Here is a 25,794-nt window from a genome sequence, read left to right on the forward strand (position 1 = left end):
CGGAAGGAGCGCGCAGTGGCCGCCCGGGTTTCCGCAGCGGCGCCGGCGCGGCCCGAGCGCGGAGCGGAGCGGAGAGGAGCGGAGCATAGCCGCCCCTCAGCCATGTTGCGCGGCCTGGGCAGCTGGCTGGGGCTGGAGCGGGCGGGCGAGGAGCAGCTGCTGCCCGCCGGCAAGAGGAGCGGCCCCGCGGAGCAGGAGCAGGAGGAGGAGGAGGAGGGCGAGGAGGAGGCAGGGCTGGCCGCCCAGGAGCAGGGGGAGCTGCAGGGGGACTCGGAGGCGCTGCTCAGCCAGGCCAAGGGACTCGGCAGTGAGTGTCCCGGGACTGCCGGATTGCGAATATCAACTAAGGAAACAAGGGTGCAATTGTGCCTTTGGGTTCTCGCCTTTTCCCGAGCTGTTTTTAAAAGAGCAACATTYCCTAAGTATCTGCCCTGTTGGCACTGTGGGAGGAGATCAGTGTGTAGAGAGAATGTCAGTGTAGAGTGATGTACTTCATGAATTGCTGTGGGCTTTTGTTGTTTTTTCATAGGATAATAATAGGATTTGATGATTTTGTTGAACATATCTGCAGTCTTAGAATCACAGAATGGTTTGGGTTGAAGCCGATCTCATTCCAACCCCCCTGCCAAGGACAGGGACATCTTTTGCTAGACCAGGCTGCTTAAAGCCCCATCCAACCTGGCCCTGARCGCTGCCAGGGATGGGGCAAAGCTGTAATTTACTGTAAGTAAAATTCCTGCTTTACTGTCGTGTATTCTTGGATAAAATTAATTCAAACTACAGATCTGTATTCATTACTAAAGGGATTTTCTTGTTTTGTTTTGTTGTTTGTTTTTTTTTTTTTTTAATTGAAGCTCTGAAATTCGGGGTTAATACAATCTGAGGAGTTAATCTGAGCTGGTTCTTTACTGTGTTTTGTCTCGGGCAAGCTGAACTGCAGCAGTTCAGTCTGTGTAGTTTGGTCAAATACCTGTCTAGTTGTGGTTAATTGATTCTAATCTGCTAATTGCTTTGACTGTTCTGATCTGCCAGTCGCTGTGATTGTTCAGGAAAGAAAACGGACTTTAGATTTCAGGGGCAGAATAAGTATYGACTATTATCTATATAAATATCCATCCCATAAATTGCACTGTAAGCAAAAATTTGGTTTAGTGGTCCGTGGATTCATTGTCTGTGTCACCAGTGTAGATTGTGGTGGAAGGGATTTCTAGCTRTTTTAACACATAATCCTAGAAACATCTGTATGGCCAACAGGGTAGCTGTGTACAAATASTCCCCTGGCAGATAAAGAATTTTACTGGTAAAACCAAAGCCTTATAGACATTMTTTTTTGCTCATTATCATACTATTACAGAAGTTATGAATGTTTTGCTAATGTAAACTAATAATAGAAATATTGGTGTATACATATTCTTAATGCAGGCATAGCCTTGTAATATGGAGGGTGAGTTTCTTAGTAATTTGAAAGTGTTATTCTCTACCACAAATCCTTTTTTTCTAAGACTATGTACCACCCCTTCTGTAGTTTTATAGTCCCTTATTTCAAAAGAATGTTTACTCTTACTGGAAATAAAAAGCATTTTAATCTTCAGCCTGATTCCAGGACTGGCTAAAACCCCTTTGTGCAATAATGCCAGAATGTCACCAGACAGCAAATGTCTCGGCACCTTTTGCACCTAAAACAATTGCGTATGAGAGAGTTTCCAGGTATACATGAAACAACCAATAAAAGCTGGTAGGGAGGAAGCAATCAGTAGGTTGCTGCTTCTTCTGCTCTCATAAGGAGGATAATGTATGTGTCCATATCTAAAGTGTAGAAGTTAAGCATTTTTTTATACCTGAATCATGTGATGGATTGTAAAGCCTCATAAYAGATATAAAAGATGCTAGTAAGTGCTTGAAGGATGTTTGCTTAYCACCATTCACTGACTTATGAGTGAAAGTTAAATATAAAAAAATGCCTTGCTTAAGGATTGGCTAGACCTCTGCATATTTCAGTATTGATTTGGTGATATCATGACAAAAGAACATTTTACACACCACCAAGAATAGTCAGCTTTCCAAAAGGTGACATCAGCATTCCAAAGTAACTTATTCTACCAATGGCTAAGAACTGTGTGTTAAAGGAATTTTTTTGTAAAGATAAGATTATTTTTCATATTTCTAACCCTGAGGGAAATTGGATTTTTTTGAGAGTTCTTGAGAAGGAAGGTTGTTTTTTTTTTTTGAAACAGAGGTTCTGGGGTTTGGTTTGGTTTTGGATATTTTTTTGTGTGACCTCTGTATAAAAGTCAAAGGTGATTTTCTGGAATAACTACAATATGTGACTCCTATTGACACCAAGCAGCATCCCCAGRTCCCTTTCTGCAGGGCTGCTCTCCATACACTGCTCTCTCAGTTTATACTCGTCACAGGTGCAGAATCCAGCATTTATTCTTGTTAAATTTCATGCCATTGATGTCTGCCCAAGTGTTCCAATCCATCTAGATCCCTCTGCAATTATTTTATTTACTATGGCACTGTCACAATGTATGTACTGGAACCGAGGTACTACAATCATAATGGGTGCATACCCGTTCAGATCTAATAAAGTACCAATGTGACATCATATCACAAATAGTACCAATATTTTAAAATCACTTGTCAATAAGCTGCTATTTAATGTTTCTGAGAGTGTATGATGTACCTCTTGCTGCTTGCAAAATGGTTCTCTTTAGTTAAAGTAGAACTACACAGTATAGATGGCCAGGCTATGTAGTTCTTCCCCTGCCGCCTCTTTGTATTTCAGCACCACTAATATGAAAAATGTGAGTTTTTGAGAATATTTGTCACTGYTGTTGTGACACTGAATATATTCCGAAAAACGAGCCAGTAGGGTCACACTGCTTTTCATGGAGCTAAAGAGAGGAAGACAGTGCAAAACAGATAAGGGCAAACATCAAGAGCAAACTTCTATGCTAAGACTTTCAAAGGAAGTGTGACTTGGATTTTTTCATGGATTTGCTGCCTCAGTTTCTGAGGCTTTATTGTGCATATTGATTTTCTTAAATATAATTTTGTTTTAATATTGTAGCCAAGTTACTTTGTGGCTTAATGTCTTCCAGATACTTACATGAAATCAGAAAAGACACATTGCTTTAGAAAACTCATTGCAGAGAAGGATTTCAAGGACCATTAGGAATATTTGATTTAATAAACAAGGTTCATGTATAAATGCTTGATTTACAGAAAGTTGTGATCAAGCATACAATTTGAYCATCATTGTTAGAGAATATAAACTAGAAAAGGATAAGTGGAATTTTAGGAGTTTTTTGTAGGCCAGAAGCTGGTATTCTTAAGTAGGTATCCAAATGTGTAAAGAGAAGGAAAAATAAACCTGGAAAGAGARCTGGATGTAAATAAATCTATTCTCAGGTCTTTCTTTTTTGTTCTGTGAAAGGTTACCTCTTCAATTTTGCCACTGCTGCTACAAAAAAGATATCTGAATCTGTTGCTGAAACAGCACAGACGATAAAGAAGTCTGTAGAAGAAGGAAAAATCGACAGTATCATCGATAAGGTAATTTATTTCTAGATACTTGATCTGAAAGATCTGTTTGCTTACCTTTATTWTATGTGGCAAATCTGGCATTTAGTGACATTTCTTTATGCTGTCTTTAGATACATCTTTCAAGAGTTATTATGCATGAGGATATGACTGAAATGTTTATTCATTGTACACTTGCCAACAAATGGTCACCCTGCTTTACTCAGTGCTGCACCTGTGTTTGTTCAGTTCCCTCAAGATGTTGATATGCTGGAGAAAGACTAGAAGAAAATAAGAAAAATGCTGACATGGGTGAAAGGGCTGGAAGAATTTGAGACAGGCAGTTGGAGAATGTTTGTCCCAAGATGTGTGGACTGGTTTCTTTTTGCGCCACACAATATTTGGTTGGAAAAAAGGGATGAGGTAGCTTGCATCTTTAATACATCTTTGCAGCAAAAGTCAKAATTAGCTCAGCATTGTGGATATTGTATCCTAAGACCCTAGGARTATACAGGTACAGTTTCATAAGAGCCAGTGACCTAATGAAACACCTTGTTATTGTCCTTTTCTTTTCCCCACCCTGACCCTGCCACGTAACTCTTGCCCTCTCTGTTCCTGTCTGTCAGCTCCAGTTGCTTTAGTTGTGCCAGCAAGTGTTCTTGCAGTGTTTTAAGCCACAAACTTGGCAGAATAAAAAGTGAAAAAAGAAAAAGGCAGCAACAAGTGCCATGTAGTGTTCCTGGTTTGTTATTGAGAGTAGSTTGGAAGGGAAAGGAAATTGGCCAAAACAATCCCAGCTGTAGTGAGACTGCATCCAGGAGTGTCTGACACAGGCAAAGCCCTTTTCCTTCTCCACTCAGACAGCCCTTCAGGGGAACTGCAGCATTGCCTGGGTTTTTTAATACAATAAAATTCTATTTCTTGATATAATTTGTGTTCATGTTGACTTCCAAACAAATCACTGAATGATATAAGATTAATTTCCATTATGATGACATTTTACATTTTGTCCTCAGATTTCATTGACAACAGTCTTAATAATAGTAGCAGAGATGTATTTCTTTCTACAGTATGTCAGAGTCTAATGTAATTTTGATCCACATCAAAGAGGAAAAATCAAGTAATGAGGTTATTTTTTCATTTAATACACAAATACTAATGCTCCGAGTAAGCTGTCGCTGAGTACCTACAGCATATTTTGCACCTAATATACCTTTTTTTTCCTGTGAATGTCTTAGAGTACTATGAATTCCCTGTTTTGATTAATAGGTATTACATATGGGAGAAACAAGATTAAAGCTGTATCATCATAAAGCTTTCTTCTTATACYGTATAAAATATTTTATTCCATGAACAGAAAAAATTCTTGTAGCTTAAAACCAGAAGGAACCACAATGATCTATTTGTATAACTCACACTACTGTAGTTCTCTTACTGATAATAATCTTAAACTGAAATACTGGGTTGCTGAAGGAAAAAAAATATAGGAATTTTATCAGGATTTAGCTTGACGATTTGTGTGCGTTTTGGCAACTTGTTAATCCATAGACCACACTGCATAAAATTTGTATTTTGTGAGTAGTTTAAGTATTCATTTCTAGCTTCATCTTTCTTGCCTCTGCTTTCAACCACAGAATATTTGCATTTTTACATCTAGATTATGGCATGCCAAGTCCTGGGACCATTCTCAATTTTTTTGTTTCTAAATTCAATGTAGAATATTTCTGATTATGATTAATGAAAATTTGTCAACAACATAAATGGAGAAGTTATTTTGTTTCAGCTAAGCAGACATTCTGAAATCCTGCTTTTCAATTTTGGAAGTCCAGTTTCTTGCAATGGATATATTTGTTAGGCAACTCTTGAAACTTACTGTAAGACCAAAGATATGTTTAAGTGTTTCGTGCTTTAAAAATATGTTTCAATTAGTTTAAACAGTCTGTGTTGTCTGTATTTGATTTGGTAAGACATTAGGTGGATATGCATAGTATACCAATRTGCAAATTATCAGCTAAGACTTTCCATCTTCTTTCCTTGTTCCCTGAGCTTGATAAAATTATAAATATAATTTTGAAAGTATACACAATAGTTTTAAATGCAAAATCAAATGCTTCAGTAAAAGGACATGTAGGATTGACATGAAACACCTTTAATTTAAAAAAAGGTCACCACTGATATGAGAGTTTTCACTGTTTGAAAGCACTTTCTGACTGAACATAAAACAAAGAGTGAATATTTTTTAATTGTGGTTCCCTAATTTTTATTTTAGACAATTATTGGAGATTTTCAGAAGGAACAGAAGAAATTTGTCCAAGAGCAGCAAAACAAAAAATCAGGTAATGTTTGCTTTTTWTGATGATGCCTAACATCACGTAAGTGAAAACTTGCTGATAGCTGGATAATTGAGTCATATATAAAACTAATCTATCAAAACACTATTTGTTGAAACACATTATGGCAGAATTTAATGCATGTGGTGGAATAGGAAGATTATATTTTTAAGTGAGGTTAATTTACATTATCTACTTGGCTTCGATTTGCTTTTTTAACTCATTTTGAGTTATGATATAAACTCAAAGATCACCATGCTAGCATAGCTGATCTCTTGGTGCTGCTTTGAATCTGAAGCCTATGTATTTATTGAAAACAGGCATGTTGATTTCTYCTGAGCTTTAGCAATCATGCCACATTTTCATAATGAAATAAAAAACATGGTTTAGGGTTTGCCTTATAGTACTTAATTAGTTTTCTGCAGGAGTTACTCTACTTACATTAAAGGCACAATTGCTCTTTTGCTTTCCCATGAATCATTTGCTTTATAATTATCTGTGATCTAAATAATTTGAGTTATCCAGCCATGTACTATTGACATCAGTGGATTTATTTATGACTTTAAAATAAGTACAGTTATTTTCTCACATTGTTTCATCGTTGACTTTTATATTTTTAAAGTATTACCTGAATCAATAATTTCTGACAATTTGAATATGTAGTGACTCTGTTGTTAATCTTGAAAATGAGCTGRTTTTAAATGGATTGTGATAAAATTTTTCATAGTGTCTGTATTTAGTATGTTAGTCTGTTTTCTTCTTATAAGATTGCTTGTAGGATTGTGTTTCTGTATTTCTTTCTTTTTGTCTGTTAGTAAACTTGGGCTTCTCCTAATACATTTCTAAAAGCTTCTTGAAAATAGGTAGTTAGATTGGCCAGAGGAGGAATAACAGATGGCCTGACTGAAAGAAGCATTAGCATCAGATGTGGATCCATGTGGGTGAAAGATTTTGCTGATACCAGCTGCACAGGCAAATAAGCATTGTTAGTTTAATGGCACAATTATTACTTGTTAATTGTTAAAGATGCATCATATTGTCTCTGTAGGCTGAATTTGCATTGACAGTGAGGAGATTAATAAATATCTATACATCTACATAGTTTATTTTCCTCTCTGTGCAGCCTAAAGAASTATTTTGAAAGTATCTGCTTAAAGATATAAACCAGCTGAACTTGAGTAGGCTTACTCAATGTATAGAGGGTTGTAAGTCATAATAAATTTATAACTTTTTTCTCCATTGTTAAAGAATTGGTGTCTTCTGGGTGTAAATTATTTTGCAGACCTAATTTAGACAAAGATTACACATTTAAAGTGAATCTGGAAATACTATTTGCAGGGATCTTAACCAGTTATACAGCACTACTTCAGTAAGTAATCGAAGAGGCACCAAGTTCTGACTGGTGCAAGCAGCAAAGAAATCCCCACAGTTCTATTTTTGCAATAAYCCAGACCAGCAACTATTTAGTTATTATTCTTTTACCTCTGATAAGCAAAGATCCATTCCTAGGGTTTCTCTCTTATGCCATGAACTTTATTTAGGAAAAAGGAACAATGACTAGGCCTACTGCTGTAACTCTGCTTGGTTTTGTGACACTGTGTGTTACATTATGTAAGGTCTATTATTTGGAGTGGGTTTTTTTTTAATAATGCACATGCAATTGTCTTCCTCTTTTCAATAATAGAAGCAGCAGTGCCTCCCTGGGTAGACAGCAATGAAGAGGAGACAATTCAACAACAAATACTGGCCTTATCAGCAGTAAGTATTTTATTTCCTGTAAGAAATTACAGAATTATTAAGAAATAATTTCTTAGAGAAATTAAAACTACTGGGTTTTTTTTAATGTAAGTTTATTAAATTATGTGTTTTCAATATACTTTTAATATGTCTGTCACTGTACTGATCATGTGCAAGACTAAATAGTTCTATCAGTTTCAACTTGAGCCAAAGCAGATCCTCAGTATAGTTTTTATTTTTGTAAAGGCTTTAGAGATTGTTTTGCTGTTCTTGTGTGTGAAATATGGTGTCCTTTTTCTGATATCGGTTAATGACCATAAATATGTTCTTCAAAGGATAAACGGAATTTTCTRCGGGATCCTCCAGCAGGTGTACAGTTTCATTTCGACTTTGATCAGATGTACCCCGTTGCACTGGTGATGTTACAAGAAGATGAGCTTCTCAATAGGATGAGGTTTGACCTTGTTCCCAAACAGTAAGTAATTTCTGCTGGTAACTGTGTCATCATGCTTTTAAGGGGTCTGTAAATACTCATAAATTACTCCTGTTTGTTTTCACTTCCTGCAATTCTTTATGTTCTTCCCATGTGTATGTATATTTTTATCTGCTAGTGTCTAACACATGGAATAATGCATGTGCATTGAAGTTTAGCAATTGGAGGTAAGAAAACAGTGTATTTGTGAGACAGAATTATTAAGGACCTGTTGACTTAAGTATGGGAGAGGCCTTTGGTATTTCCATGTCCAGTGTGCTAGATTAAAAGAATTTTTTTCCCCAAAGAAAGGTAAAGGCAACAACAAAAGTGTTTAGATCTGTTGGTGTAACTGACATCCCAAAAAGGTGATTACAGATAKTCAGAGACTCCCCTTGGAGAAACAGTAATAGAGTGTGTCACAAAAAAAGCAGCAATGCAAGCACGAAAAGCTGGATTTGGATAGGAAATGGGAAGAAAATGTCTTTGTTGCAGAGCTTTATTTCCAAGCTGTTACTCCTTGTCCAGTCCCATATTCTGCTCCTAAAGCTTATTTCACAAGTCAGCTTTCTGTTTAAGTGGGAATTCCCTATATTAGCCTTCTCGTCTGAGGGTGAAAACAGGAAAGCAAATCTTTGTGGCATTTTCTGTCTCAAATCCCCTCCTTTTATAAACCTTCCCAGATCCTCATTCTATTACTTTCTTCTCTGTTGTCAGTTCTGAAGTTCGCCCATATTCTCTGATGCTCTGTCTTCAGTCTCTGGTCGTGCTATCCTTGTTTTTTTCTATTACATTGCTTAATATTTTTTTTTGCCTTAGTGGTCAGCATTTGCCTAAGTGAGAAGGTGACTTCACTCTTTCTTTCTCAACCTGCACAAGTACTTCCCTACAGATCTTGCCGTTTATGCCTTCTGTTGCCTCTGGGTTAAAGTTGGATCTTTTCTTTCTTGCAGGAGGGATTTCAGAGGGAAATGTTACCTGAGATATCTGATAGTCTCCCACTTACCAGAGCTGGTCATTTCCAAGATGACAGTTTTAGTAAAGGTTCTGTGGATGTGCTGAAAGATGTGCAGATAGTGAAATAGTACTGCTGCAATCTAGGAATGGCTTCTGCCACCCAGTGTCACCTGATGTCTAGGGAAGATGTAGACAATTATAGTTTGACAATAATAGAATGTTAAGCTTATGAGAAGAAGTAAAGGGAACAGAGTTGTTTGACTTGTTGGGTTTGTTTACATAATTTGTCAGGCGAGATGGAAGAGCATAATATTTTTCCATGCCTTGTATTGCTGCATGCTGTTAAATTTGAAAAAAGTGTTATAACATTACTGTAATAYGTTCAAGTCAATTGCAAATGTTTGTGAGAAATTAAGAATTTCTACAATGATGGATTTTTTWAAAATGTGTTAATATCACATATTCCTTTTAAGTTTTTACTTAAATAGCAGCTATGACTACTCCTCCTCTCTGCATATTTTATTTCACTGCTAGATGGTAAAAGGAACCATATTCCAAAGGTGATAATCAAATTTTTTTGTTCTTTCTAGTGTAAAGGAGGAGGTGTTCTGGAGAAATTATTTCTACAGGGTGTCCCTAATTAAACAGTCTGCGCAACTCACCGCACTTGCAGCTCAACAGCAAGCAGTAGGAAAAGAAGAGAACAAAGGCAGAGAAAAAGAGGATAGTCAACTGAAAGGTATGGGAAACATTTGTTGTAGCACAGCTAATTAACTTTGTGYCACACTGTTGCCTAAAATCTAAAGAAAAACTTTSMAAACAGTATTAGAGTGATAACATGAAGAGCAGTCTTTTAATGAAAGCTTTCAGGTTCACCTACTATACCTATGTGTATCCACAGCATTGAATTTTCACAATTTTTTTAAGAGTAATTAAGTAGCTTATCTATAAAGTACATGCAATATAGCAGTTGCCCTGGTAACCCACCCTGCCCTATTGGAGCCCTTCAAAGGTTTCTTACACCTGTATCTTGTTTTGTCTACAAAGTATCTTACTGTTTTGGCCCAGGTGCTGGTGTAAAACAGGATGTCCTTGTTAGAAATCTTTTTCCTTGAAAATAAGACTAAACAGAATTCCAAGAATGTGGCATAATATGTGGGAAAGGGCAACTACTATTCTAAAGTGTAAAGAAAAGCTATATTTTTAAAATCTACAAAGCTACAAATACATTAAAAAAGCTAAAAATCTTTAGGCATCATATCCCCCCTTGAGAGACTTGACAAAAAATTCTATCTTTTTCTAGTCTCTAGCACTTGCATTTAACATTAAACCATAAAGGTGAACAGAAACTATGTCATTGAATCATACAGCAATGATGTAACTACGAATACAGCTAGTAGGAAGGTATTTTATCCAAGTCCAGTTTGGTAACCATGAAGTAAGTGTATGGAAAATATTTTTAAAGTCCAATGAGTCATCTTCRAGAGTTACCTGATGTAAAATTTGAGTTTGTTTCCAAATTTCAGCCAAATCTTCGTTAATTCTTCCACTCTGATCTATATAAGAGCAACAACTGGTGTTAATGATTGCACACACAGCCCCGTGTGAGGCTCGCAGAAAATCGAGTAAAACACCAGTTAACAGCTAGTTGTTATCCTCATCAATTGTTGGCATTTGAGTACAAATCCAGCAATTGTTTTTATGCAGAGCATTGGATACAATTTGAACTAGAGTYACATGCAAATTTTGGTTCCAAACCTGAATCATGGTTACCAGCTGTGAAGATAGTAAACACAGAAAAAATTATTTAAACCACATCATCTTCATCTGCATCAGTCTCTGCTTTTCCAGGTGTTCCAGGAGCAGAGGCTCTCTTAACTCTGGACTAGTGAATCCAAGGTCCTTTGCCAGTGRCTTTGACTGCRCTTCGAGTAGTCAGCAGGACTTGAAATGGTCTTCTCCTCTTAGGCTGCAGAGGGTCACTGTCCCACCATTTAACATAGACCAGTCTCCAGGCTGGAAGAGACCAGAAGGTGTGTCCAGTCCTATGGGTCTGGATAACACGATGAMTCTCTGGAGCTTCTGCAAAGTGATKCTTAGAGYTGTTAAATASTTTGYAAGTCAGGTGTGAATTKCTCCCTGGGCCTGCCATACAATATTTCATAGGGACTGATGTTATCCCTCTGCCTTGGTAGTATSCAGATTCCCAGTAATGCTATAGGCAAGGCCTGAACCCATGTCATGGGTGTCTCCTGACAAATTTTGCTAATTTGTGTTTTGAGGGTACCAAAACCACTCGCCTGGGGTCTGTAGGGAGTATGCAGATCCCAAACAATTCCCAGAATTCGACTGACCTCCCCCCCTACTGTTGGAATGACCCCATAGAGTGTGGCCCTCTGTCTAAGGACAGATCCAAAGGAACCTCAGATCTTGGAATTACATATGGAGCAAAACTTTACAAATTCTTTTGCTGTGTTAGTACAACAGGGGTAAGTTTCAGGCCATCCAGTGAAGGTCATTCACGCTCATACATGAATAATTCAAAAGGCTTRGTTAAGTCTGGAAGTCCCAATGCTGGAGCTGACATCAAAGAATGTTTCAGCTTTTTAAATGTGGCCCTGGTGTTGTCTGTCCATATCAGGATTCCCTTATCAGCCACTTTTAGTGCTTCAAACAGAGGCTTAAATAGTAACCCATAGTTTGGTATCCACAAGCAACACCAAGCTACCATTCCCAGGAAAAGCCTACATTTCTCCCACTGTCTGGGACTCCAGAAGACAACAGATGGCTTCTTTCTGATCTCTGCTGAGTTGTTGATATTCACAGAAGATCTTCTCCAGAAGATCCCCATATAAGCCATTGCTTCCTTGGCACTTTGTGATTTTTCTTTTGAGACTCTATACCCTCTTAGTCCAAAAAAAGTTTAACARACTTCCAGTGAGTTGGATGCTGTTGTCTAGATTTTTGGCAGCAATCAGTATATTGTCTGTCCATGTATTGTAAAACAGTTAACTCCTGGCTGCTGCCTTCTCCAATCCTCCAGTTCTTTTGCCAGCTGATTTCTGAATATGGTTGGGCTATKCTTGAAACCCAGGGGTAGGATAGCCCAGGTGAGTTGGGTTCATCTCCCTGTTTCAGGATTTTCCCATTCGAAAGCAAAAAGCTTTTGACAGTTTTTATTTACAGGCACGCTGAAGAAGGCATCTTTAAGATCCAGCAGAGTAAACTACCTTGAATCATCTGTCAGTGTGGTCAGAAGGGTGTAGGGGTTGGTTGCTACTGGGTATATATCTTCTGTTATTTTGTTCATTCTCTTAAATCCTGTACTAATCAATAGCTCCTAGCATCAGCTTTTTTACTGGTAAAATGGCATGTTATATTTGGATTAATGTTATACCATTTTTTACCAACCCAAATTTGAGAAGTTTTTCAGTTATAGGTGCTAATCCCTTACAACTTTCTAGCTGCAAAGGGTATTGTTTTTGTCTTGTCAGTGTGACTCCTGGTTTGAGTGCAATGCTTACAGGTTCTGCACATTTGGATCTCCCAGGACAATCACTGTTCCACACTACTGGGATGACAACATTTTCAGCTTCTATGGGGATTTTGCCACAGTCCTAAAAGGATAGCTGCCTCAAAAAATTTAGTTTCGGGAATTACAATTGTTACTCCCCTTCTCTTTGCAAAATTTAATTTCAGATTCTAATTTCTTCAAGAGATCCCTACTCAGTAAAGGCTTAGGAGAATTTGGCAAATRGAGGAATTGGTGAGTCACCCAAWGTTTTCCCAATTTAAATCTCAAAGGTTGGAAGAAAGGTKTTGTTTTACTTACCCCTGTGGCCCCAATCATTTTACAGTGTCTTGACTCAGTTTCCCTTCCAAAGTGTTTAACATGGAACATGTCACTTCCATATCCATCCAAAACTCAATTTTGTCTTTCCCCAGCTTAGCTATAACCAGATATTCTGCCAGGGAAGAAACCGTTGGTTCTTTTCATTCCACATTCACAGGCAGTTTGGGAGCTGGGTCTGGAAATTTCTTTTTCCCCAATATTGGACACTCCTTTTTCCAGTGTCCTTTCTTCTTGCAAAAAGCATGCTGATTCTGATCCAGAGGGRCAGCAGCACCCTTTTTAGATACCTTAGGTACCTTTTCCTGATCAGCCCTCTTACCATGCTGGCATTTGCCTCTATGATACTTGTGACAGTGAYGGCATTTATGATGCTTGTGGCAATCATCCTCTGCCACTGTCAATGGTTTTGCCCTACCCTCTGAATCCCTACCTTCTGGATCCCTATTCTGATACACCATCCAAGCTATATCCAATAATTTACCTATATCTGTCATATCTGTCTTTTGCAGCTCTTTCCTTATATCAGGTGCAGACTGGCCTACAAACAGATAGATCATGTGTGCCTTCCCTACAGCTGAATTGAGATCTAAAGTTGTATATTTTTGTGCAGCCTCTTTGAGCCTATTCCAAAAGTCTATTGGGGATTCATTTTCATCTTGCTTTATGTGGTATAATTTCGACCAATTTATTGGTTTAGGAATAGCATTTCTTATGCCATACACCACCCACTTTTGATAGCATTTCAGCCTTTCCATATGCTCTGCTACATTAGGGTTCCAGTTTGGATCCTCTAAAGGGAAAAAATCACTAACTGACCCTTGAAGAGTTTTGGCYGCTATTTGTTTCTGAATCGCAGATTGAGCAGTTCTTTTAACCATCTCTTTCTCTGTTCTACCAAGCAATGTATCCATTATAACCTCCAAATCATTCCAATCTGGATTTCGTGATCTAATGACTCTTTCTACAAAATTAGCCACCTTTTCTGGATTTTTGCTATACTCCCCAACCCAGTCCTTCCATTGTTGCAACTCAACAAGAGAAAAGGGAACTTTTATAAAGACAGGACCCTGCTTACCCACGGCCTGTCTCAGGGGAGCTGGTTTAGCAGCTTCTCCCTTTTTGGATCTAGTGCTTGTAACAGTAGGGCTGGGGGCYACCAAGGCCTCAAGTACCCTTCTTCCCCTTCTCTTCCTAGTTGTAACAGATGTTTCTCCCTCAGCCTCTTCCTCTTCAGCGGAGATATCTGACCTATCCTCAGTAGAGGTATTTGGGTCTGTGCTAGCAGGGTTACTTTTAATGGTTCTTGCTCTTGCAACCTTCTTTTCTATGAGTGGAGGGGAATAGGGAGGGTGACCCTGCATTTCCCTTCTGACTTCTGGGGTGAATGTGACCCCGCCTCCACCTCTGCCTMTAATAGCAGAAGCCCCTTCTCGAGWGGCAGAAGTCTCTTTGAGCRGGTGAGTTGCCACAGGAGMYATGGCAGCAGTGCCTGCAGGAGCCATGTCCCCACCCCTGCCTCCACCTGTAATGGTGGGAGCCCCTTCTCTAGCAGCAGCAGCTGCACCATGGATCAGAGGCGCAGAGGTGGCACTGCCTCCTGCCACACTCCTGGGACCACAGTCATAGCAGCCAAGCCTCTCCTCGGACCTGTTAGTCCCCTCATATTTGGAGCAATCAACATGTCTAAGTGATGTATCTGGGCCTCTGGCACAGACTTGGCTAATAGTGTTCTTTTTACTTTGTTTCTGTTTCCTGTTATCCTTCTTTAATGCCTTACCCGAAAGTTCCACTGGAGCCTTCTCGGATTCATTATTTTTTTGTAAATCTGGGTGTTGTATAAAGATAAGAAATAATTGTGCRTACATGACCTCATTCCATCTCTCTTCCTTCTTTAGGAAAGACAAAAGTTGTAACACAGTTTCAATTTGCAGAGATCCAAACTCTGGCCATGTTTTCCCGTCCTCTAATCTGTGAGACGGCCAAAGGCATATGCTTAATCTAATCAATTCCTGCCTTTCAAGAGACGTTTTTGGGCCAGTTAAACGATGCCAATACCGTAATATTAATCCAAGGGGGGAATTTTTGGGGATCTCTCTCTGTCGACTGTCCACACCCCCCATATTCTGTTTTCAGGCAGAAAAACAGTGAGAAAAAACTTCCCWGTCCAGGAGCTGAACTCACGCCTCCCGGATACCAAAACAATTTCCCAATGCTGTGTGCCACCAGCAGGCACAGGCAGGGCTATGCCACTGCAATGTCAGAGGCACTGGGGCACTCCAGAGGGCGTCCCCCCTCCCTAACAGAAGCCACACCACCCAAAAAGCAGCAAAAAGCTGCCCGAGCTGRGCTAAAATGAGCTCCAAACAAAATAGAAAGGGCAGAAGAACGTCTGGGTGCTGTGTCACAAAAGTGAAAGCAAGTGTCCCCCCCACCCTGTCCTTCCTCCCACACAAAACCCACAGCAGCCTCAGGCCATGCCACGTTGAGTCTCCATAGACTGGAAAAGACAACTGACTTTCACAATACCAAAGGAATCCCACAAAAAGTTATAATCCTGGTCCCTAAAAGGAGAGCTCCCAATATTCCAGAAAAACAAATTGCAATTGCTAGCAAATAATTACTGAAAAGAGCTGCTTTTGATGTTTTGATCCTCCTGTGTAGGATCTTGGGACCTTGGGATTCTTAGGTTGCTGCAGGAAATTCTTTGAAAAGTCCTGGCAGAAGAATGCCTTGTAGGATGTAATTCAATCCAGAGAAGTCACAGGGTCCTTTGTCCCACGTGGGGCCACACTGTTGCCTAAAATTGGAAGAAATATTATCCAAACARTAGAAAAATTAAAAACATAAAGRGCAGTCTTTTAATGAAAGCTTTCAGGTGCATGTACTGTACCTATGTGCATGCACAGCATCAAATTTGCACAATTTTTAGAAGTCTAACTACGTAGTGTGTCTAGCGAATACATCAGTAGGAGAACGTTGCCCTGGCAATCCACCCTTGGATCTGCCCCATTGGAGCCCCTCAGAGGGCTCTTAGCACTACATCTTGCTACATCTATGAAGTATGTTATGCAAATGCTGATGCTGGTGCTGATGCAAAACARGATGTCCATATTAGAAATTCTTTTCCTTGAAAATAATACCGAATAATAATTCCAAGAATGTGGCATGATATGTGAGAAAGGGTTACTACTGTTCTAAAATGTGAGAAAGTGCTGAAAACTATACAGCTATATATTAAAAGTATACAAACCTAATGGTACATCAGTCACACCTGMCTGGGGCTCAGCACAGTGTAGAGCAGCCGTGTTCCATCTGCATGTGAGCAGCAGGTGGGGCCTGAGGCGCCTCTCTTGAACAGCAAAGAGTTACTGACATGTCCTACAGCTTCCCCAAGCAGGAAATGCTGGAGCCTCTTTGGCTGCAGCCTTGAGTGCAGTGACAGATCCTCTGGAGATTAGGAAGTGGAAGGAAGAGAGAGGATGGGACAGAGCAGKGGGCATTGAGTAGATGAGCTATAAAAGCAGTGACATCTACTAATTAAGGGATGATTTTAATTAAAGCAGGGCTTGATTTTTAAGAATTAAACAAAAAAAATCAGAATTGCCGAGTTAGTAGGAAGGGTCCACCTGGGCACCCTGCAGGAAGCAGGGTTGCAAGCTCAGAGCTGGTTTGCATGTGTAAGCCAACAGAACTGCTAAGCAAGCATTCCATCACTACCACAGCCTCCTCTGTTGTTAATCCAGCCACCTGGCTCTTCACTGTAACTCCTCTCCCCTGAGAGCTGCATGAGGAAGAAACCTGGAGTGTTCCTTTACYTGCCAGGGGAAAGATGTAACCTTGCTTGTAAACAGGTGACTTCTTAGCACCATGCTGTAAATACAGAATGCACAGCAAGTTTTCTTAGGAAGTTGGGACAGCTTCTAGGGTTTGTTTCTAAGTGACTTCTTTTGCCTTGTGAGAGGTAAGGCTGCAGAACACTGTTTACATGTGCACTTAGGGATGTGCGTAGTACATATGCAGCCTGCCATGACCAGACTGGCACCCATGTCAGTGGTAATACCCAGCCAGGGGAGTTTGAGAACTTCTGTGATAGACACTGACTGGATTTCATGATCAAGTCTATGCATTTGTAACTTTAAAGATCTTGGGATTTTGAGGTTCAGAGGGGTCCCGTCCTTTAAATTTGGAGTCATAATGAGGAAGTGGCTTGCTAAATTTGTTTTAATTAAGAATAGCAAATGGCTTCTTTTTTACTTTGTATTTGCAAATGGTTCACCTGTGGCTAAATTCAGCCTTTAACCAGAAGGATTCCTTAAAATRCAGTATTTTCTTTGTATATTTAATAGTTATGCAAATTAAATGAGGTTTTAATGTATTTAAATGTAATCWTTTCTTTTTCCTCTTGACAGAAACAGTACGGCCAAAAACACCACCTGTTACAATAAAGCCTCAAATAAAATCTCAAGAGGTAAAAATGCTGTTATATTTTACATGGTATTTAGTGTGTGAAGCTGTTCCTTAATAAATAATTATGCATCCTTTTGAGTAAGTTCTGCTATGAAACCGTAATAATATAGTGTCTGACAGTCCTAACCTGCTGCTGTTTTGCTGTGATATTAATTTTAGCATATAATCTTGAAACTCATTTTTCAGAAGAATGTTTTCTTTAGTATCCTGCACATTATGATAAGATGTGATTTTACTCTCAAGAGTGAAATTTCCAAAATGTTTGRAGTAGAAGGTTGGTAYTGTATTGAGACACGAGTAGTACCTTTATAAAAAAGTATTTGTGTGCCATGTTCTGGCCAACTCTTCAAGCAGTGGTCAGGCTGAAGTGTAGGAAATGTAAATGATGCACTGCAACCAGTACTGCAAAAACATTTACCTTAGACACATAATGACCCTTGTTCATTTCTGGATTGTAAAATTGGTGCCAGAGAATACTCTTGGCAGAAGCAGAGCTGTGCATTCACTTGCCAATAGTACGCAGTGGGCAAAGATTTCCAAAGAACAGTCCTCTCTTAACCTTACTCTTGTGCAGAGAACTGTTACTGAATTGCGGTCAAATTCTTAATATTTAGGTCCTGTTCTAATCTACTTAGGAGTGTGTTATTGTTTCTGAAGATTACAAAATCAGAATTGAAGTTGTTAAGAGAACACAAAAAGATAGCCTAGAATGTAAAGCAGATCATTTTCAGTATAACTATCTAACATTTTTGTTTCTACTAAAATACTCTTAAGGAAAAGCAGCCAATAAAGAAAAATAGTTGTGAGAGTAGTGTGTTCAGGTTTTGACAGCTCTATTTAAAAACAGTCACATGAATGGAAGTATGTATTGGTGAGKTTTTTTACCTGTCTGGATAAGTTTATACCTGAAGTGTCTTGTTGCAGGATGAGGAAGAGATTTCCACAAGTCCAGGTGTATCAGAATTTGTGAGTGATGCTTTTGATGCCTGTAATCTGAATCAGGAAGATCTAAGAAAAGAAATGGAACAACTRGTGCTAGACAAAAAGAAAGAAGAGACTTCAATAGTAGAAGGTAAAGCTACTATTACCTTGGTTTCTTACATAGAGCAATTCTGAGGTTGATTTAAAAGAAAAAGAAAAYGTAATGTAGAATACCAGTTTCTTGCATCTAATTCTTTGATGAAAGAATATATTTCAATAGGTCATTAATGTGTTATTTGTTTAGAGAAATCTCAGCTGGCAGTACTGACTTGGACTCTGGAATTGCGTACCTTCCGATCTAGGCTGAAGTACTCACCAACGTGTAACACTTCCAACGCCCAGTTCCTCCCCCACACGCTTGCCTTTGATAGGTAGAGCTAATTAAAACTGAGATTAACAATACAGGAATGCCTTCTGACTCATTTTTTGCCCTGAAGTATGAAATATGATTACCTTTAACCCTGATTAAATGAGCTTGCCTAGCTACAGGTGTAAGTCAGGAGAATACCATCTTCATAATTTTAAACTAGATTTTGATTTCTTTTTTCTGTAACAGTATATCAACACTTGTAAAGCTTCTTTTTTATGCAGGTTTAAAATTGCAAAGGGAGATTCAGTTGATGGTAGAGTGAAAGACTGTAGAAAATTATCTTGCAAAGGGACACTCATAATGACTTTGCTGTGTATTTGCTTTTTGTATCTTTATTATAGCATGCACATAGGAATATATGCTTGCATATTAATTTCTACTTGTGATGAATAAGASGGTGAAATTTATGATCTTGAAGCTTCTTTAGTTTTTAAGAAGAATTGTCCATAAAGTTTAGGCAATATAAAAGAGATCTATTGCAAATTCATTTAGTTTTACATAAATAAGCAACRTTCAGTATTATCAATTAAATTCTTACACATCATTTATCTCTTGTAGAAGAAACTGCTGATTGGGAAAAGGAATTACAACAAGAGCTTCAAGAGTATGAGGTGGTGACAGAATCAGAAAAGCGTGATGAAAACTGGGATAAAGAAATAGAAGAAATGCTGCAAGAAGAAAATTAAATATTTTCACAAAATCACTATAACCCAAAGCTTTTTCAGAGGACTGACATGGATTTCTGCTTTCATATTTGCTTACAAAGATATCTTCAGAAGACATAAAAGAATCTAAAGTCATTATAATTCCATATGGGAATACAACCAGTGTTTCTGTTCTTTATATGAGCAGTTTCTGAACTTCTATATTCTTCAAAAGAAAAAAAGAGGARGCAGACACTGCAGGTTATATGTCATAACTAGAAGTGATAACAATACAGGAAGCAATGGTTCAGTTTGAGGCATTTTTAGGTGATCAAGACGCTCTTCAAAGAGATTTCTAAATCTTAAGAATCACAATTTTTTTGYCTACAGCCTTCTGTTTGGGATGTAAAAATGGATGTTGTAAGTAACTTAGTCCTTGAAAACAATTCTCTCTTGACATTTGCACTCTGCCCTGTATAATCTGTAAATGTGTACTATTTTTAAGGTACTTGTAGCTGGTAGATTTCACGTGTATTTAACTTCCTTAACATAYGTAGCCAAAGAATTCATAGAAAACCCTATCAAATAACTTTCAAGGATTTGGTAAAACATACTAATGCAGACTCCAAAATAAGCTGATTATATATCAGTCAGGTGGCAAACATTTAAGCATTTAAATTAGGATAGGGTTAGTAACTGCTTGAATTAAATTCGGGTTTGTTAATCATATTGAGATACTGCCTTTCCCCACAGAGAGAAATGGTTTAATGCATTCTTTCTGCAAAAAGCTGTTATGTTTCCATTTAATTTTACTGTCTGAACTGAGAGCAAATTAAATGCTTCTCTTTATTTTAAGTGCTGAAACATTTATGTAAAAACTTTTGCTGGTTTGGACATCTTTATTAAATATTGTAAATATGTACAAAATTGGCTCATTTATTTGGAGGGAGTGCAGAGTAAGGAGCAACACAGACTTCAAAAATAAACTTTTTCACAGTGCTTAAGACAYAGAGTTTAAATATAAAAACGGAGTTTTTCTCGAAATGGTTTTTGATTCTTCATAGGTATCTGGATGTTTCTGAATGTGGTTATAACATTAAGTCAGTATCTTTAGATATCTAAATGAAAATTTTATGTTCTGTTTGTCATCTATTTCATAAACTTCTATGACAAAGCATTAATGAAATTCCAAATACAAAGGAAAATGGGTAAAATTAAGTAGGTCGGAGCCATTAAGTACAATTGAATTATAGGCATGTTACATACAGTAAGCTCTGTCTTAATGACATAATTCTGCAGAAAACTTTTGTAAAGAGACTGAAGAGATTATAGCTGTAATTACTCAGTCAATATTCATCTCGTGGGAAATGAAAAGAGCTAAGTAGTTTCAACTGCTGTTACTGTAAGAAAGGACTATTTAAAATTGTCTCCATTAGCAACTTGGACAGAAAGTTCTCCGCTATTTCTCATTATGGAAAAGGAATTGTTTTAAACCTGCATACATTTTGCTTCTCAAATTAGTTTATTGCCATGTTCTTTCTCATCTGCAACCCATTTTGTATTCCTGTAGTGTTTTTCACTTAGTTAACAGATGCAAGGTAAGTCATGGTAAGTTACAGGTACTTAAGAAGCTTTTTATATCTGGGATTAATTAAAGACCACAAAAGTTAAATCTGTTATGCTCATAAAAATAAGACTGTTCACAGCTTCATATCTACTCTTGACAAATACAACTGCTCGTAGATTTAGGCTGTAGATATTAGGMTCTGTCTACTGTACAGTTTGACACGACACCTAAAAAGGTGGGTAGTTCTATTCTGATAGTGGCAAATCTTCTGTGGATGACTGAGAGATCCAAAATCACTGCTCCAAAAGTCCACTTTCWTAAAAACAAGCCTGATCATTCCTAGCATTTTCAGGTGTATGATGGCCTTATTTGTATGGRGCTGGTACATCAAGTCTCATCTTTCTTTCATGTAGGCCTAACCTATATAGTGGTCATAGATATTAAATTCAATTTCTCATAAAAGATGGTTCCTACATATAAAAACTTTGTTTTTCAAGTCTCGTGAAAAGCAAGTGTATCTATAAAATAAAATAAACCAACCCACTATTTAAATTTGCATTTTAAAAGCCAATAATGTAGCAAGTCTGAATCTGACTTGAGCTCTGATATTTAAAGTCTCTTATCAAAAGTCATATTAWTATTTTCACATCTGCATATCTGGTTTTAACCTGAAAAACCCTAGATTCTCCTTAATCCTGCAGTTTTCAGGCCTGGCCTGTGCCTTTCATTTAGGATGATGCTACAAGTGCCTAGCAGTTCTTACTGTGCATGGGAAGACGGAAAGTTCCTGCATTCCACTTGCCACAGGAGATGAACACAGGTAGACCTTGTCACATTCATGGTGAATTTTGCATGCCTTTGTACCCAAATATGTCATAATAGTATGTTGCATAAGCAAGTGTGCTGGTCTTTTCTTAAAAAAATCATTCCAAGCACTGGGATRGTGCAGATGCCAAAATCCAGTAAAACAACAGTATGAAATCAGTGACAAAATGAAACCAAAAATGAATATAAATAACATTGTCCCATGAATGCAGTGTGACAGAAAGTAGAGTTGTTTAAAACATTGAGAAGACGCAAACAGCCAATCATAAGGTTGTTAACAAATTTTCTTGTAAGATAAACTTGCAGATTTTTGAGTTAACCTTTGAGAGACAGGGAAAAGATTGCCCAGGAATCATGCAGATTAGCTTAAAATAGCTCTGAGATACCAGCATCCCCAGTTATTCTGTGCACTGAAGAATCATCTTCAGCTATTAGTTTACTATTCCAATTGGTATTAATTAATACCGATAAGCATTTTTTTTTAATTTAATAATCTGTCTGGAGATGAGGAAGAGGAAAGATTGTAAAATCCTGGAATAAGAAAAATAGTGAGAAGTTCCACTATGTTTTTATTCAATTGCTTACAGCTGATCTCTTATSAAAGTTAATCAAAGCTTTCAGTTTCCTGAATTATTTTAGTAAACTTTGCATTTTTTTAGTTTGTTGCCTCAGTATGTTTTTTTCCTCGCTGTTTGGCAATCTTGGTATTTGATGGGGTGATGTATGCAATGCTGAAGTGCGAGATGTCAATTTTAACCTCATGCACTTTAAAGAGTAACTGTGCAGGAGTCTGTTGCTGGACTGTGAGATGCACCCTTGAACTGTTGGCCACTCACATATCATTGACTTTTACTTTGCAATATCTGTTGCACAGAAAGGAGCAAAGTATGTCCAGCAGTTGCAGCTGCATCAGCCCTCAGTCCCTGGGCTGTGTCGAGAGGGTGGCTGTGCCATTATAGAGAGCCACCCTGATAATGCTCTGGGTTTCAATGCAGCACAAGTCTACAAGATGCATTCTCTGGCTTGAGACTCTTATGTCAGTGCTGACTGATAAATCTAGAGCAGCAATACAGTATAGAACATCCTTGAATAAATTTAGTAGATTTTTCTTCCAAAATACTAATTTTCAGTGCTTTTCTCCTTYGTTTTAAAAACTTGGAGTGTTTCTGTGATCATCGTTCTATTTTTTTTTAACAAAATGGCAAGACAATTCATTTCTTGCTACTTTTCTTTGTATATATTACAGTTAACTATTGGAGAAAACACCAATTTTTACAAAAATAACAGAAGAGATGCATGGCTTTGTTTTATTCTCAGTATAGCCTAGCAATGGCTATATATACATATATATATCAAGACCATGCATTCATATATATGCAAATCCACATGTATCAAAGTGTCTTATATTAATGAAACTAAAATGTACTTTTCAGTTGTTACTTTTAACTAAATACCATAGAGAGACATGGAGCAACCTAAATAATTAGCATTAGTTTGTCACACTATCRTTTTTAATGACAGTGTAGAAAATAAGAATGAAATAACTTGCTTTGTTTTCTAAAAGTCTGGTTTTCATTATGGACAGTCTGGGGACATTTTCCTTTGTTAATTCAAGAATTCATGAATGTATGATGAGCTTCTCCACATAAACTTGGGATATACTTAACCCAAAAACTAMATGGGGAGATAGGTTATTTTGTCTCAGTGTGATTCTGGCAAATAGGGAAGGACAAGAAAAATGCATTTAGTTAAGAGCTTTATATAAAATTAGAAGAATAAATATTTGATGCCTGCTTTGATATATGATGCTYTAAAGAAAAATAAGGTTAGTGGATGTTGTTTTGCTTGTATGCATGCTCGGAACCTTCATTCTGTGGTTGCTTTTACTTATTTGTTCTTGTGGCTATGGTTTCCATATGCAAATATGAAGGTTTCAGTCAGATATAACTGCTGTTTTTCTGCATTTCCCAAGCAAGCCCATTTACCTCACAATCAAATAATGGCCAGAGAATGGGTTGGTTATACCCAGCTTCTTGTCCCACTTACTTCAGAAATGTTTTAATGCTGGCCTTGTGCCCTTTCATGACTTTGATGCCAGCAATTTAAACATCAAACAGTTTTGGTTGTGCTGTATGATCACCACCTTTCATCCTGCATCATGCGTAACAAGACTTTCAGGCCCATCGTGTGTTGGGTGGATGAAAGGTCCTGCTGTAGGGACATTACTGGGGTGGAGTGGAGCTTCCACAGATGCTTGGAGTGGATGTGGAAAGAAAAACCTTCCGGTGGGATGTAGTGCAAAAAATTATTGGTCATGTGCAGGAAAGAGCAGGAACCATTGCATAAGCTTGCAAAAATACTGATGCAAAGGATCTTTCAGGTGGAGGAATGTTGATAACCAACCCATTTTGTGTTTCTCTGGCTATGGATGTACTTCCTAGTCAGCTGACATGTCTGAGCACAAGTTGAAAACCAAATGGTTATAAGCTGAATGACCACTAATAAKGTTTACCCTGAGTCAGCTTGCCTCCATCCTGGCCACTGTGCTATTCCCAGTGGAGCTGGCAAGCAACCCAGCTTTGGAGGCCAGGTGCCAAGATGTACAGTAGGGAATGGGATTCATCTGCTTGATCTGGGTGCCAAGAGAAATTCACCAGCACATTTAACTCACAATTGCAAGAGTAGCTTCTGGCTCGGCCGTCAGGTCCCCAGACATGGCCACAGAAACACAGGAGTGGAGCAATTTTAGAGTGAGCAGTGCCAGGCTCACCTGARCCCCACACCAACCACCTGTCTCATCAACGTGGGCCAAGGGTCCCCTTCCTACCCTGGTGGCTGACATCTGAATTCTATTGCAAAGTATGTTGAAACTGGCTATTGTTCTTATWAAAAAGTACAGCTCCTTTTTAAAACTAATTCGTTATTTTCCTGGTATTGTGGGGTAAGTAATTCATTGATAGTGAAGGGGGAAAAATCTTTTTTTTTTTTTTTGGTTTTGAATGTCCTGGGTTTTAATTTATCTGAGCAACGTGTGGCTCAGGAAAATGGAAGAACTTGACTTTGCCTTCTTTGCATGTCCAAAAGTTACTTTCTTGAGGCAAGCCAGAAGTTTCAAAATTCACTCTTTTCAAATTTTAATGGGGGTAGTTTTCCATGTACCAAATAGTGTGTTACAGCTTCCTTTAAAACATATTCACCTTTGGAGGTAATTTTCCAAAAGGGAGGTGTGACATGCAACAAGCACATACAAGAAAGCACCACCCAGCTGACACATCCTGGTTCCATTCTCTSTATTTCTCCTCATCTCATTCCACATGTACCCCAGCATCCTGTTTGTTTTTGTCTATAGCTATACAGTATGTTCAGCCAATACATGTTTGCAGCATTGTCCACAATGGATCCCYGGCAACTTCTCTGGCAGCCAGCACAGAATTTTTGAATCCTGCGAAGTGTCATGGTTTGGGTTGGGTTTTTGGTTGGTTTATATTTTTCTGTTTCCCTCCTGCCTTCATTTTAACTTTWGATCAGTTATTCTGTGAAAAGTAACTTTGGAACTGTTCCTACTTCAGTGTCATGGTTTAACCAGAAGGGAAATGTTCCAATAAAAATTCTGATAGTCCTGACCTTCTTTAAAGTTCCAGTGGAAGCAATTATCATAATAATTGTGAGGAAAGGACAAAATGAAATCGTTTCCTGACTGCACTGTATGTTGTAACACTGCTGTCAGAAAAGAAATAGTATCTTTATTTTACAGTTTCTCAATTGTCTTTGATTAGGGATTTGAACGTCTTGTTCTAGTTGTCACCTTGCTGATGTGTTTAAACATAATGAACTGATTTTTCACCCAGTTGCCTGGGAGTCTTTCTGCTATGTGGGCAGTGAACTACCCAAGAGATTGTCAACCTGGCTGATAAGTGTARAGGTTCATCAGAGGTTCAAGTCAGACTACTCTTAAGCAGGGTGATAACCACATAACTTGGCTGTAGTTCATWAAAAGAGAGTGCTCCAAAAATGTGTAGAAAGTTGATGACTAAAGATTTCTGCCAATAGATACTTAGTTATATCC

The 25,794-nt window shown here is 38.2% G+C and overlaps 1 protein-coding gene across 1 annotated transcript; it reads left to right on the forward strand.

Moving 5' to 3' along the window:
* Positions 1-2: 2 nt before the first annotated feature.
* SYAP1 (synapse associated protein 1) lies at positions 3-22,880 on the forward strand. Its single transcript, XM_057375102.1, has 9 exons — positions 3-307; positions 3,440-3,558; positions 5,795-5,861; positions 7,540-7,613; positions 7,928-8,067; positions 9,612-9,760; positions 17,284-17,342; positions 18,266-18,413; positions 19,251-22,880. The coding sequence occupies exons 1-9, from the start codon at positions 103-105 to the stop codon at positions 19,376-19,378; spliced, it is 1,089 nt and encodes a 362-aa protein (XP_057231085.1). The 5' UTR covers positions 3-102; the 3' UTR covers positions 19,379-22,880.
* The last annotated feature ends 2,914 nt before the right edge of the window (positions 22,881-25,794 follow it).

Source organism: Malurus melanocephalus, unplaced genomic scaffold (assembly GCF_030028575.1).
Source record: "Malurus melanocephalus ecotype Western Australia unplaced genomic scaffold, MMel_1.1 scaffold_239, whole genome shotgun sequence".
Classification (NCBI taxonomy): domain Eukaryota; kingdom Metazoa; phylum Chordata; class Aves; order Passeriformes; family Maluridae; genus Malurus; species Malurus melanocephalus.